Source organism: Sinohyriopsis cumingii, chromosome 6 (genome assembly GCF_028554795.1).
Source record: "Sinohyriopsis cumingii isolate HCF-2022 chromosome 6, ASM2855479v2, whole genome shotgun sequence".
NCBI classification, from domain to species: domain Eukaryota; kingdom Metazoa; phylum Mollusca; class Bivalvia; order Unionida; family Unionidae; genus Sinohyriopsis; species Sinohyriopsis cumingii.
In genome coordinates this window covers 38,536,135-38,552,718 of record NC_142966.1, presented here as the reverse complement: position 1 = coordinate 38,552,718, position 16,584 = coordinate 38,536,135, and the positions used below count along the sequence as shown (strand labels likewise).

The window sequence follows — 16,584 nt, the reverse complement described above, 5'->3', positions numbered from 1 at the left end:
GCATAAACCAACCCCTGTACCACTTTGACTATGCATACATCTCCCAACCCATATATCATTTTGACTATGCATACATCTCCCAACCCCTATACCACTTTGACTATGCACACATCTCCTAACCCCTATATCATTTTGACTATGCATACATCTCCCAACTCCTATACCATTTTGACTATGCATACATCTCCCAACCCTATACCACTTTGACTATGCACACATGTACCAACCCCTATATCATTCTGACTATGCATACATCTCCAAACCCCTATACCACTTTGACTATGCATACATCTCCCAATCCCTATACCATTTTGACCATGCACACATCACCCAACCCCTGTACCATTTTGACCATGCACACATCACCCAACCCCTATACCATTTTGACTATGAACACATCCCCCGACCCCTATTTAACTCTGACTATGCATACATTTCCCAACCCCTATACCACTCTGACTATGCATACATCTCCCAACCCCTATATCATTTTGACTATGCACACATCACCCAACCCCTATACCATTTTGACTATGCACACATCTACCAACCCCTATACCATTTTGACTATGCAAACATCTCCCAACCCCTATATAATTTTGACTATGCATACATCTCCCAACCCCTATACCATTTTGACTATGCACACATGTACCAACCCCTATATCATTTTGACTATGCATACATCTCCAAACCCCTATACCACTTTAACTATGCATACATCTCCCAATCCCTATACCATTTTGACTATGCACACATCACCCAACCCCTGTACCATTTTGACCATGCACACATCACCCAACCCCTATACCATTTTGACTATGCACACATCTCCCAACCCATATACCATTTGGACTATGCACACATCCCCCAACCCCTATACCACTCTGACTATGCATACATCTCCCAACCCCTATATCATTTTGACTATGCACACATCACCCAACCCCTATACCATTTTGACTATGCACGCATCCGCCAACCCATATACCATTTTGACTATGCACACATCCCCCAACCCCTATACCACTCTGACTATGCATACATCTCCCAACCCCTATATCATTTTGACTATGCACACATCACCCAACCCCTATACCACTTTGACTATGCATACATCTCACAAGCCCTATACCATTTTCACCATGCACACATCTCCCAACCCCTATATCATTTTGACTATGCACACATCTCCCAACCCCTATACCATTTTGACTATGCATACATCTCCCAACCCCTATACTATTTTGAATATGCACACATCTCCCAACCCCTATATCATTTTGACTATGCACACATCTCCCAACCCCTATACCATTTCAACAATGTACACATCACCAAACATTCATGCTATAAAGTCATTGGTATGGATATTCATGCTATAAAGTCATTGGTATGGGCATTCATGCTATAATGTCATTGGTATGGGCATTCATGCTATAAAGTCATTGGTATGGGCATTCATGCTATAAAGTCATTGGTATGGGTGTTCATGCTATAAAGTCATTGGTATGGGCATTCATGCTATAAAGTCATTATAGGTGTTCATGCTATAAAGTCATTGGTATGGGCATTCATGCTATAATGTCATTGGTATGGGTGTTCATGCTATAAAGTCACTGGTATGGGCATTCATGCTATAATGTCATTGGTATGGGCATTCATGCTATAATGTCATTGGTATGGCATTCATGCTATAAAGTCATTGGTATGGTATTCATGCTATAATGTCATTGGTATCGGCATTCATGCTTTAAAGTCATTGGTATGGGCATTCATGCTATAATGTCATTGGTATGGCATTCATGCTATAAAGTCATTGGTATGGTATTCATGCTATAATGTCATTGGTATGGTATTCATGCTATAAAGTCATTGGTATGGTATTCATGCTATAAAGTCATTGGTATGGGTGTTCATGCTATAATGTCATTGGTATGGTATTCATGCTATAAAGTCATTGGTATGGTATTCATGCTATAAAGTCATTGGTATGGGTATTCATACTATAATGTCATTGGTATGGGCATGCATGCCATAAAGTCATTGGTATGGGCATTCATGCCATAATGTCATTGGTATGGGTGTTCATGCTATAATGTCATTGGTATGGGCATTCATGCTATAAAGTCATTGGTATGGGCATTCATACTATAATGTCGTTGGTATGGGCATTCATGCTATAATGTCATTGGTATGGCATTCATGCTATAAAGTCATTGGTATGGTATTCATGCTATAATGTCATTGGTATCGGCATTCATGCTATAAAGTCATTGGTATGGGCATTCATGCTATAATGTCATTGGTATGGCATTCATGCTATAATGTCATTGGTATGGGTGTTCATGCTATAAAGTCATTGGTATGGGCATTCATGCTATAAAGTCATTGGTATGGTATTCATGCTATAATGTCATTGGTATGGCATTCATGCTATAAAGTCATTGGTATGGTATTCATGCTATAAAGTCATTGGTATGGGTGTTCATGCTATAAAGTCATTGGTATGGGTGTTCATGCTATAAAGTCATTATAGGTGTTCATGCCATAAAGTCATTGGTATGGGCATTCATGCTATAATGTCATTGGTATGGGTGTTCATGCTATAATGTCATTGGTATGGGCATTCATACTATAATGTCATTGGTATGGGCATACATGCATGGCAGATACACCAGCATATTACCCAGTAATTAATTCTCATTATCGCAATAAGTTCTTACCACAGAAATCAAGGTATTAAGAGGTCATTATAGACAATACAAAAAAAATTCTCTAATCTGTATGATAATATTATTTATTTGTAAATAAAATTATGTTAATGCTATCCAGCACTGTAGGATGCATGGATAGCACATTCAGCTCAATTTGGTCTGTCTGTCTGTCTGTCTCTTTCTCTGTGTGTGTGTGTGCTCTTTTCTTCAAATAAATTAGACCAGTTACAGGAGGCAACACTTATATCAAGATTTGGTATATGATGTGTATATTTAACATTTGTTTGATCTCACAAATAAATTGATCTACAGAGCAAAGTCAACCTATTAAATAATATGTAACAATTTAAAAATTAGTAGTGTATGTTAGAGTGGCCTACCCTTTCATAATGCTCAGCTGTTTCAGGACAGTTCTCAGTTGTAGGATTGAGTAGTTTCCAGGAATACTGTAAGAAGAAAGAAAGACTATAAACAAGCAAAGAGTGTTTAAAACTGACATTTTCAAGCAGAAGTCCACAAAAAATTGCCATCTAGCAGCAACTATAAACTTATCTAGCCCCAGCCACCAAGTCACACCCCTATCATTTAAGCCCTGCTGCCAGGAGGCAGATTAAAGTTTTGGAACTAAAGTTTTCCTCTCCAGTCTTGACCAATGGCATCATAAGTTTGACAAATTTTCCAGGAAAATAGATTCTGCAATAAAAATTATACCTTCACTAAAAGAGATCAAAGATGCCAATCTATTAACACAATACCCAGGTCAACAGTCACGCATGTGAGGGCCAACAAAAGGGTGTAGTCACTGTCATTCTATTTTAGTATTATGACATATACAGATCTAGAAATGTGTGAAACATATATCCCCTGTTCTGAAGCCCCTCAACAAGTCTGAGCCTCTTAGGTAGGTCCCCTTGGGTAAGGACTACCACAGAAGAAAATGTCAGCTGGGTGTGTGTATTTGTTGTTTCATTTCCAATTTGTAGGCACATGGCCATAAAGAATGGAAATCTTAACAGTATCCAAGTTCTGACTCAAAGACCTGAGGTAGCACTGAAGCTTGAGGTCAATGTTAGCTGCCTGTTTAAATTCATGTTCAATAAGTGTAAATGAGGTTATAGGGTGGGAATCTCAACAGTATATTTTAAAATAATGGGGCTGTAAGACCAGGACGGTAGGGAAGACAATGAAGTAGTACCCAAAAGTCTCAGTCTTATATGTGTCATTTATTCATTCAACACACATACCACAATGCTCCAGAGTTCATTCAACACACATACCACAATGCTCCAGAGTTCATTCAACACACATACCACAATGCTCCTTAGTTCATTCAACACACATACCACAATGCTCCATAGTTCATCCAACACACATACCACAATGCTCCTTAGTTCATTCAACACACATACCACAATGCTCCTTAGTTCATTCAACACACATACCACATTGCTCCATAGTTCATTTAACACACATACCACAATGCTCCAGAGTTCATTCAACACACATACCACATTGCTCCAGAGTTCATTCAACACACATACCACAATGCTCCTTAATTCATTCAACACACATACCACAATGCTCCATAGTTCATTCAACACACATACCACAATGCTCCTTAGTTCATTCAACACACATACCACAATGCTCCTTAGTTCATTCAACACACATACCACAATGCTCCTTAGTTCATTCAACACACATACCACAATGCTCCTTAGTTCATTCAACACACATACCACATTGCTCCAAGTTGCAAGTAAAATGATCACATTTTCATGAGTGAAAATTCAGAACAGTGGTTGAAAATTGTCCACTGGCTGCTTGCTGGCAAACCTACAAACCATAATTTGGCAACTTTTTAAATACATGTATATACTACATACCACACTAAAACTTCTTAGAACATGTAAATAATTCATAACATACTCTGTCTGATTGTGAGTCTGCCAGTTCCAATATTAAGTTGTCATCTTGACATGTGACTAGTCTGACTCTATCAAAAATGACCAGTATAAGAAATTAATACTGTTATCTATATTTAATCTGCATTTGTTAGTTTATTCTCTCTGGTGGCTCAGTGGTTCGAACAACAGTGGGAGGTTGTGGGTTTGAACTTCAGCAAAGTCATACCAAAGACTTATAAAAATGGTACTAGCAGCTACCTCTCTTGGTGCTCAACATTAAGAGGTTAGTGGTAGCACTGGTCAGCCTGGTGTCAGGAAAATGTGACTGGGTGGGACATGATGCTACATGTCTGCAGCATGATGCCCCAGTGTTAGACATCACTATAACAGTCACACTGCAGATGTTGTAGTGATATGACTTAAAAATTGTTAAAGATACATTAAAAACCCAAATCACACACATACACCATTTTTTCCCCCATGATTATATGTTAGGTATAATTCTAATGTGGACCTGACCTTGTCCAAAATCATTTTCATTCGTGTACCTGACAAGTAACTTTTATTTTGTAAACAAATAATACATAGGTAATATTTCTCTGTGATTAAATATTCACATCACTAATAATAGAATTATGTTTATTTGGATCTGGGTCTCAGATATTGGTATTCCCCATGGATAAATCTATTGTACCTGAGGTTTTCCATGTTCTTTATTATAATTTTAGTAATAGATTTTGTCCTGTTGACAGCTTAGAATATTCTAGAAATGAACTTTTGACCCTCATCCTGGTTCTACTTTTGAGTTTTATTTTTTTATATAATCTTGTTTACTTGAAAAATGACTCATTCTTGCATTTAACATCTGAGGCAGAATTAGTCTTATTGTTGTGTTCAGTATTTCATTTGGGTGGAATTATTTATTCAAATATTGTCCACTTGAAATACAAAGTGCTCATCTATAATATTATTGTACTGAAATATTAATTTAGAATTATAGTGATTTCAGACAAGAACATTTCTGGATGATAATATTAAGAAACATCAAAAAACTTTTAGCACATCATCACAATCCAGGCCATTGACACATTACTACATTTGAAACTACAGGCAGATCAACACATTAAATAATGGAATTTATTTGGAATACCACTAGAATGCAGTTCAAACTTTGTGATAAAACTGTTAGGACTATTTGGGATTTATTTCACAATAATGTAAGTTATTTTTTAATTTTTCATTTTGTATTCTAAGGAAATAAATTATTTGTTGAATATTACACAACTTTAGAAAGCTCTTTTCTGTTACTTAGTTTAAGATCATAGAGTCAAAACCCTATTCAGTCTAACTCACAGCCAACAATGACCAGTATAAAAAAATGACTATTCTCTTCTCTGCCACCTCCATGGAAGGTTATAAAATCCCTATAAACCCCACTTCCTTTCCACATAAAAGAAGGGAAATAAAATCCCCCTAACCCCACTTCTCTTCCACCTTGAAGGAAGAAAATTGTTGTTGTTGTTGTACAGTGTAACGTCATTCTTCAGCACAAGATAGACTATACATGGCGGCCAGAATAACTGGTGGATAAGGACCCTGGAAAATCCCGGGAAGAACCACCAACCCACAAGAAGCTACTGGCAAACTTTCTCATGTACCCACATTAGCTGAGCCTGAGACTCAAACACATGCAGACAGAAGTGAGATGGCAGTTATCCATAACGGTGAGCGCTTTAGACCACTCAGCCACTCGGGGACCCAAGGAAGGAAATAAAAGTGTTGTCACAATCTACAACCATAGGACTGACCCAACCCAAGTTTCATACGTTTAGCTTTAAAAGCAAAGAAGTTCAAGAACTTTATATAAAAATATGCATAGACATATGTATAAATGGACTATATCACAATGTCCATATGACTGTATAGTGTTCTAGTGTCAATAACAGTGTGCCCTTGACATTTAGACATATGCAGTCCTAGCTATGATGGCCTGACCTTCAACCTGAGGAAAACTAATATGCTTTTTCCTTTTCAATGATATGTTTTCTTTAATAATATGACACACATGGCATGATGTGACTTCATCTTTGAGCTGAAGGCAAGAGTTTATTGGAGGGGGTGGGAATGGGGGTGGGGATATTTGCTGGCAGCAACAACCTATATGCTGTGAGGTCTATACTTCATTAGCATTGTATACTAAGGAGCATTTACTATGAAATCATGTATCATAAAAACTTGACTTCAAAATTTTCTACATTTATGGACTCCTTATATATATATATATATATTTTTTTTTTGTTTCTATTCTATTTTTCTAGTTCTCTTGTTTTAAACTTAAAATGGTTAAATTATCTTTTGCAGCCAACACATTTTCTCTTAAATAATTCTCTAAATTTGCTTAATAACCGATGACTACTATAACAATGAAATATCAGGGATATAATCTGTCCTCGCATAAATGTACGTAAAATAACAGATGTCATCATGGGTCATCAATTTCTAGGTCAATACAAATATTTTCCAGCATCAGCAACAAGCTGAAATAAACTAGTTGACACATAATAGAGTTAAAAGGTTGAATTTCTTTAGAAACAGCCATGTAAAGTTTCACAAACATAACCATTTTTCTGTTTTATTTCATTGTCTTGTCTATATTTTGTATTTGCCTTTAAAAAAAGACTCATTAAAAGAGTCAAAAGCACTCAGGCTAGCTAGCTAGTTTCGCACTGTTTGTTGTCAGTTTATTGTATTTATCTTAATCAATCCCTGACACACGTGATCACTTGCTGGATCCAGTGCACTTGAAAGGATTGTTATTCACCATATGATTTGTATTCTTTATATAGATATATATCTTACAAATTCCATTATTTTCTGAGTCCATGATGACAGCAGTTGAAGACCTTGCAAAGCCAAGTTGTATAGTTCTCTATTCCTAGCATCTGTCTCACTCTTCTTGACACCTTTATCATGTGGAATACGTTTGTCCTGTAAGAGCAAGGTGTGAGGCAGACATAATATACATTAACAATATTACAATCAGATCAGCAGATGGCTGATTTATATAACAAAATTCACCTATAAGACAGAAAAATCAAAAATAATTAATAACTAAATGTCTGGAATCACTTGCCATGTGACAGTTTGTTCATGTCATGATATGTGCAACATAGTTTAGACAGTTTGGTGATATCATTTTTATGACACAGTATCATTTTTATGACACAGTACAAACAGTTTGCTAATATTTGTATGACACAGTTTAGACAGTTTGATGATATTATTTGTATGACACAGTACAGACAGTTTGCTATTATTGTATGACATAGTTAAGACAGTTTGATTTTATCATTTTTATGACACAGTATAGACAGTCTGATGTTATCAACTTTATGACACAATATCATTTGTATCACACAGTATAGACAATTTGCTAACATTTGTACGACACAGTTTAGACAGTTTGATGTTATCATTTGTATGACACAGTACAGACAGTTTGCTATTATTTGTATGACATAGTTAAGACAGTTAGATTTTATAATTTTTATGACAGTACAGTATAGACAGTCTGATGTTATCAATTTTATGACACAGTATCATTTTTATGACACAGTATAGACAATTTGCTAATATTTGTATGACACAGCTTAGTTTGATGTTATCATTTTTATGACATAGTATGGACAGTTTGATGTTCAATCATTATAACAGTATAGTCAGTTTGCTAATATTTGTATGACACAGCTTAGACATTTTGGTGATATCACTTGTATGACAAAGTTTAGACAGTTTTCTGATATAATTTATATAATTTGCTAATTATGACAGTTTGTTCATGTCATGATGTGTGCAACATTTGTATGGTACAGAAAAGACAGTTTGCTAATATTTGTGACACAGTTTTGACAGTTTGACGTTATCATTTTTATGACACAGCATAGACAGTTTGCTAATATATGTGAGACACAGTTTGTGGACATTATTTGATGATATCATTTGTATGAACAGCTTAGACAGTTTGGTGATATGATTTGTAACAGTGAAAAGTTCCGCATTTAAATTTTATATTTCACCCCTTTCACAATCAAGATTACATGCCAGGCTTATTTGCATCCCTTGATTTCAACTAGTTTCAAATATTTAAACATTAAAACATGAATATTTTTCTACCTATCTTATGAACTGTGTCTTTTTCTCCAGATAAATTTTCATATAGTATAAAGAAACTAAACTTAATTTATGTAAGTTTAGATTCTTAGTATAATAAAGACCTGAAAATATATTATCTGAAGTTGGCTCTGCTAAAATGCATTATCCAATGTAGAACACAAACTCATGTAAGTAATATGATGGTGATAGTGGCGTAATAGTTCTCACCAAGTGAGAAACTCATGCACTTCCTGATACCTGCAATGGATTTGTATAAAGTCACCGTATGCAGTGGAAACCTTTGGCAGTCACATGTACAAGTTCTATGGACAGGAGCTAAGGTTAACATTGCCCAGGGTGGGAGAAGGAGACAAGCGCCCCAATCCTCCAAAATGCCCCATACAGCCTGCGTCTCTTACTGCCTCTGTCAACTAAAATCCAGCTCCTGGCCTTTGTGAGTGGCTTAGATTTGAAGCCCGGCAGACCATGTTTTCTACTAACAGGAGAAGGGGTGAAGGCGGCCCACTGGCGCTTTAAAACCAGTTGCTTCAGGTAGTTGGGACTCGTAAACCTTGGATGGTAGCTCATCTAGGAGAAGGAAAACTCCGATTCCAAACCTCTGCTGCCTTGTGGCTATACCCACTCATGGGAAAGGCTAAGGGAGTAAACCCCGACAGAAAATGCGGAGATGGAGTCCCTAAGGCCGTATGACATTGACTTCAACGTCATTCCGGCAACTCCTGCGACGCCGTTGGTGCCAAGCTGTATCGGCATTCGTCATTCCCTTGGGCACACCAGCTGCGTGGAGAGGGGGGATCTGCTGCATGGCCAACAGCTGATTCTCCATACCACCCTGCCCAGGCTTCATAGCTCCACTGGAGAGGACACTCCAGCATCATCGTACGGCATCGGCACAACACGAGAAGTAGCAGTTTACTGGTTCTAAGTCAAAGCTCGATTGGCGTAGAGCTTGGCGCCAGGGGTTACTTCTGACGGTGGGAGAGATCATCAGGTCTCACTGGACAGCTACCGCCCGCCTCAAGCTGGGCAGCCCCCAGTCAGTAAGGTGCTGCCCGCCATGGCCTGCCTGCTTCACTGGGTGCGTGGAGCTTAGAGAACCATCTCGACAAGTGGGCCACAAAACTCTGCACCAGGAAAGACTAAAAGAAGAAATAAAAAGACTCCAACTCTTCGTTTTGCAACCTGGAACATCAGGACCATGTGTCCTGGATTGACCATTGACCTACAGCAGATCGACGATGCACGGAAGACTGCCGTCATTGACAGAGAACTCTCCTGACTGAACATCGACATTACCTGCCTCCAGGAGACCCGACTGGCTGACAGCGGCACCATCAGGGAAGCCAATTACACATTCTTTTGGCAGGGGAAGCCCTTGGATGAACCTAGGCAGCATGGTGTAGGCTTTGCCGTCAAGAACACGCTAATCGCCTTCATTGAACCTCCATCATCAGGTACTGAGAGAATCCTTGCCCTCCGGCTGTCAACATCCTTAGGCCCAGTCAACATCTTCAGTATGTACGCCCCAACCCTCTACTCCACCTATGAGGAGAAAGACAAGTTTTATGAGGCTCTGGATCAGGCAATATCCAGTATCTCCAACAATGAAAGCCTTTACTTACTAGGAGACTTCAATGCTAGAGTGATAGCTGACCATGAGGCCTGGTCCACCTGTCTCGGCTTTTACAGAAGGGGCAAGATCAATGAGAATGGTCAGCGACTGCTGGAGATGTGCTGCTCCCACAGCCTATGTGTGACCAACACGTTCTTCAAATGCAAGGAGATCCACCAGGTGTCGTGGAGACACCCACGTTCACGCCACTGGCACCAGCTAGACCTCGTCATCACCAGGCGTGCAGAACTGGCCAGTGTCCTCCTTACCCGCAGCTACCACAGTGCCGATTGTGACACGGACCATTCCCTCGTGGCCAGCAAGGTGCGAATATTACCCAAGAAGCTGCACCATGCCAAGAAGAAGGGTCACCCATGTATCAACACCTGCTGTGCAAGCAACCCAGAGAAAACACAGCAGTTCATCAGCAAACTGAAGGAAGCCCTCACCAAAGTGACACCTGATTACACCATTGATTCCAAGTGGTCCCATATCCGTGACTCTGTGTACAATTCAGCCATCACAGCTTACAAGAAGAGGGAGCGAAAGAATGTCAACTGGTATGAGGCAAAATGGGAGGAGATGGAGCCCATGACTGAGGCAAAGAGGAAAGCCCTCCTGGCATACAAGGCTGCACCTAGCCCCAGAACACTACAAGCCCTCAGGATTGCAAGGAATAATGCCCAGAAGACCGCCTGCCGCTGTGCCAACACCTACTGGCTGAACCTTTGAAACAGTATGCAGACAGCTGCTGACACCGGGGATACAAGAGGAATGTATGAGGGTATCAAAAAGGCGACAGGCCCCCCCAGCTACAAGACCGCCCCCCTCAAGTCCAAGATGGGCGAAGTCATCACAGACCAGGGGAAACAACTGCAGCGATGGGTTGAGCACTATCTCGAGCTATATGCAACCCAAAACAATGTCACTGGAACCGCCCTGGACGCCATTCCAGACCTGCCTGTCATGGAGGAGTTAGACAAACAGCCCACCCTGGAAGAGCTCGGAAAAGCCATCGATTGCCTTGCCTGTGGGAAGGCTCCTGGAAGCGACGGCTATCCGCCTGAAGTCCTCAAGAGCGGAAAACCAGTACTGCTCCAGCCCCTACACACACTCCTCTGCCTTTGCTGGGAACAGGGATACATCCCACAGGACATGCGTGATGCCAACATTGTCACTTAGTACAAAAACAAAGGAGACCGTAGCGACTGCAACAACTATCGGGGCATCTCCCTCCTCAGCATCGTCGGAAAGGCCTTCGCCCGTGTTGCCTTGGTGCGCTTACAGATCCTAGCCTCCCGCGTCTACCCAGTGTGGATTTCGAGCCGGCAGGTCAACTGTAGACATGATCTTTTCACTACGTCAGCTGCAGGAGAAGTGTCGCGAGCAGCGGATGCCCCTCTACATTGCCTTCATAGACCTGACGAAGGCGTTCGACATGGTTAGTCAGAGTGGACTCTTCAGACTCCTGCAGAAGATCGGCTGCCCCCACGTTTGCTTGCTGTCATTATGTCGTTCCATGAGAACATGCACAGCACAGTGTGTTTCAATGGCGCAACATCTGAAGCATTCCCAGTCATTAGCGGAGTCAAACAAGGCTGTGTCCTTGCACCGACGCTCTTTGCCATCTTCTTCTCCATGCTTCTCCAGTACGCATTCAAGGACTGCAGCGAGGGAGTGTACATCCATACCAGGGCTGACGGCAAGCTGTTCAACATCGACCGTCTCCATGCTAAGACTAAATTCACAGAGGTACTCATCCGTGAATTGCTCTTTGCCGATGATGCAGCCTTGACATCACACACGGAAGATGGACTTCAGCAGCTGGTATGCTGCCTCTCCCATGCATGTAAGGAATTTGGACTGACCATCAGTTTGAAGAAAACGAATGTCATGGCACAGGACACAGACTCCCCTCCCTCTGTCTCCATTGATGGGTACAATTTGGAAGTTGTCGAGAACTTCACATACCTCGGGTCTAACATCTCCAGCTCACTCTCCATTGATTCTGAGGTGGGCGGCAGGATTGCCAAGGCAGCAGCAGTGATGGCCAGACTTAACCAGAGGGTCTGGAACAACCCCAACCTCACAGAGAAGACCAAACTGCATGTCTACCAAGCGAGCATGCTCAGCTCACTTCTCCACAGCAGCGAAACATGGACCACCTATGCAAGACACAAGATGAAACTCAACAGCTTCCACCTGAGATGTCTGCGGCGCATTCTGCACATCCAGTGGCAGGACAAAGTACCCAACACAGAGGTTCTAGAATGCGCCAACATGAACAGCATGTTCTCCATACTCAGCGAGAGGCGCCTTCGCTGGCTTGGCCATGTCAAGAGAATGGACCCAGGTCGCATTCCCAAGGACCTGTTATATGGGGAGTTAGCAGAAGGTGCACGACCAACTGGATGACCACAACTGCGCTACAAAGATGTTTGCAAGAAGGATATGAAGACAGCAAACATCAATGTCAATGACTGGGAGAGCTGTGCAAACAACCATTCCAGCTGGCGTCTAGCTGTCAGGCAGGGAGTTCAAAACGCAGAGGAAAAGAGAAGAATAAAGCAAGCTGAAAAGAGAGCTAAAAAGAAGGATAAGCAAAAGCGTACTTTGGAGCTATGCCATCGTCTCCCGTAGACAGACGGATGCCAAGATAAGATGGACAGGAGCTAAAACCTAGACATTACAACTCATTCTAGTAGACTGTTTTCACTGCTTACATATTTATTAGTATTAGTCATTGTTTATAACCTACATACTATGATGTTTGTCAAATATATCGATTGTAATTCATATTCACATATGCAATGATAGTACATTGAATATAATATGCTTTTATGTGTAATCTACTTGTACAGGTCAGGTGCAATGTAAATATTTCATATTTTCATTATCTTGCATTCATACAATGTTAGGTTTGTTTTCATTTAGTGTAGAGAGATAAAATTGAAGACATGACAAAAAAAGAGCACTGGAATAAAACAGCACGATGGCACTGTATATAAGTCACTCAATTTAATGTACACATCTATGATTTAAAAACATATCTCATTTTGTAGCCACTTCCAACCATAGAGAGGTAAGCCTGGGTTGAGACTGCTGAAAAAAGATTGTGCTTCCCAGATAATCCTGTCACAAGGGTGGACAACGCGGGACATTCCTAAAAACCTTAGGACAATGGAGCCTAAGTCACATGAACCACTTAATTAGGACTAGTTTGAGAGACTGCTGAAGGGAGGAGTTGTGCTAGCCAGGGAATCCTGCCACAAGGGTGGACAAACCCGGGACGTCCTAAGAATGTCGGGACATGGAAACCCCAGTTACAAGTTCCCTATAATTCATTACACAGTGGATAAGCCACAGGAAGGCACATCTTCACAATAAAGGAGCCATTGGAGGGTGTACCTATGCAGTGAATATGACATTGGAGTGTGCATATTCAGTGAATAACTGTTCATTGCAGAAGTATCAGGGAACATAAAAGTGCTCTTCAGAACTTTAAGAAATGACGATAATTAAGAATGTTTTAACTGCAGTTATTTATTTTCATAATCAACTAATTAAATCATCTTAATTTTTGGGTGCTTGTTAAGTAGCATTCCATCCATCCATTCAGCCATTCTGTGACAAACTAACAGTTCCAATTACAAATATATTCTTTTTCTTCAAATATCAATAGTAAAGAGAATATCTGAAATGGCTGATTCTGTAAATGTTTACAAAATAATCCCTGTATAAAATGTGTCAAGTATATTGACTAACAGATTTAGTTCATCTACATGTAAAGTCTGAATGTGTAATTGTTAAGGTAACATGGCTTAACATTCATGAACACATGACACTAAACTACACTCAAAATTACCCTACACCAGTGCAAGTGTTATGGTGATTACACTGTATCTGAAAATTATATCTGCATTTACTGATCTTGCTGACTGTTTAGAAAGCTAAACGATATTAGGCAAATGGTCTCTTTGCTTGTTGAACAGGTTGGTTCAATCTATGGTTAATAGGCTGACTAAACCTACATCAAAATACTACACTGTATTACACTCAGATAGTACTATACCCAGCAAAAGTATAACTTAGCACACTAGATGCATAGTGTGTTGAACTCCACATACCACCTTCCTTTGTCTTGAAAGAATATATAATCTTCTAAATGACCCCTGTGTTGGATCCCTGTGTTGGCTCAATCAACACATAGCACTGAACTACACAGAGTAACACCATTTAAAGAAAGTTTAATCAGCTGTGTATTTTTAAAAAAAATGTTTCCTGATCTAACTGTTGCATTGGATAGACAGTGGTTATCAGACATATCATTCAACTAGATAACCTGTAGGCTTGTAAAAACCTACATTACTTTACAATATTAGATTACACTCAGAAAAACTCAACGACACTGATATTGTTGAAAAGGTTCAGCACATTAGTTGTCGAGTATCTCACCTCAATGCCATATCTGGAAAGCTGGCTAATGTAAGACAAATGATCTTCTCGGATGGCAGGAAGGTTGACTAAAAGATTGGCCTGTGGGCATGGGTGGCTTGATTCATTGCTGGACCATTTGGATATGTCAAAGCTAGGACTATCCTTGATGTATTTGTAGATACCAACTTGCATGTCTCCATACAAGGGAACTATTTCTACTTCCTGAAAAAAGGTATGATTGTAATGTACTGGCAATTAAAAATGACACAAATAATTTATTTACCTGTGCATTTTTCATGGTAATTTTTAAAAGCAATGAAATGGAGTGAAAGAAAATCAAGCTAAAGTAGTTGAAAAGGAAAACTGTATATTGAAATCACATTGTATAAGGTGCCATTTGAAAATATTTGAGTATATCTGATTTTTATACTGAAGGATTTGTTATGTATATTTAATTTGTATTGTGTGGTTGACTTTGGTCTGTAATTGAATGTAGAGGCCTACCTGACTACTTACATACTTTTGTCCTGTTTTTAATTTATTAATAGTTTGTTTACAGATGTTGAGTTCAAGGTCTATCTTTTTAGGAGTTGAGAATATTTTAGAAGTAAGTTGTTTATGAATATGATTGGAAAATGGCCCTCATCCATGTTCTGTTATTGTGTCTTAGATTTTTATATAAATTGTATTTACTTCAGAATTACTCACTCCTGTCTTAAAATCAAACTTTAGAGGAATCGATTTTAGTTGTGTTTTAGTTAATATTTGAGAAGATTTTTTTTATTTAAATTATTCACTGAAATTACAAAGTGCTTATAATTGATTCTGGACTAAATCACTATTTTGGGTTTATTGTGAATTTATTTAGAGACATTTTGGATTATATCATTGTGATACATCAAAACTGTTACCATATCAACATCATTCTAGGCTATTGGTACATCAGAACTTTCAAAAATTGAAATTCATTTGGAACACCTCTGGAATTCATTTGGAATTCTATACATTTAGACTTTTAGGAACATTTGGGATTTATTTCACAACACTTAAGTTCATTTTAAATTTTCACTTTGTATTCTGGTGAAATAAACGTTTGGTTGGATTTTATAAAACTTGTTTGTTTTCACTCTTTTCTATTACTTAGTTTAAGACAATAGATTCATCACAGATTAATTTCCAAATTTTAGTCTACTTAAAAAATGATCCCAGGCTTTGACTTCAAACATTTCAAACTGTTGAGAATACAACATAGGCTTTTTTCATTTGTATACCTGATCTAAAGCTCTCAAATTTTTTTACTTATTCTGGAATTTCTCCTGTTCCAATGCAGGCAATTTGCCTTATATGGAAATACTAGCAAAATCAACCAATGTAATTTGCAGTCAAGTCCATCACTGTGAGTGGTCTAATTAGTGCCATCAGACTAATACCAGTCAACTCTGAGTACTTGAGTTATCCCATCAGTCTAATACCAGTCAACTGTGAGTACTTGAGGTAGCCCCATCAGACTAATACCAGTCAACTGTGAGTTCTTGAGTTAGTCCTATTAGATGTATACCAGTCAATTGTGAGTACATGAGTTAGCCCCATCAGACATATACCAGTCAGCTGTGATTACCTGACTTAGCCCCATCAGACTAATACCAGTCAGTTTTGAGTACTTGAGTTAGCCCCATCAAGCTAACACCAGTCAACTGTGAGTACTTGAGTTAGCCCCATGATACTAATACCAGTCAAC

The 16,584-nt window shown here is 39.3% G+C and overlaps 1 protein-coding gene across 3 annotated transcripts in view; it reads right to left on the bottom strand.

Moving 5' to 3' along the window:
* LOC149796741 (cytoplasmic FMR1-interacting protein 1-like) overlaps positions 1-16,584 on the bottom strand; it is a 190,522-nt gene that overhangs the window by 138,794 nt on the left and 35,144 nt on the right. For all 3 annotated transcript variants that reach the window (XM_089961391.1, XM_089961389.1, XM_089961390.1), the window contains 3 exons: positions 14,865-15,068; positions 7,484-7,612; positions 3,098-3,163 (listed from right to left, as the gene is read on the bottom strand). In XM_089961391.1, coding sequence (XP_089817517.1) covers positions 3,098-3,163; positions 7,484-7,612; positions 14,865-15,068 — 399 coding nt within the window. The remainder of the gene's footprint in view (positions 1-3,097; positions 3,164-7,483; positions 7,613-14,864; positions 15,069-16,584) is intronic.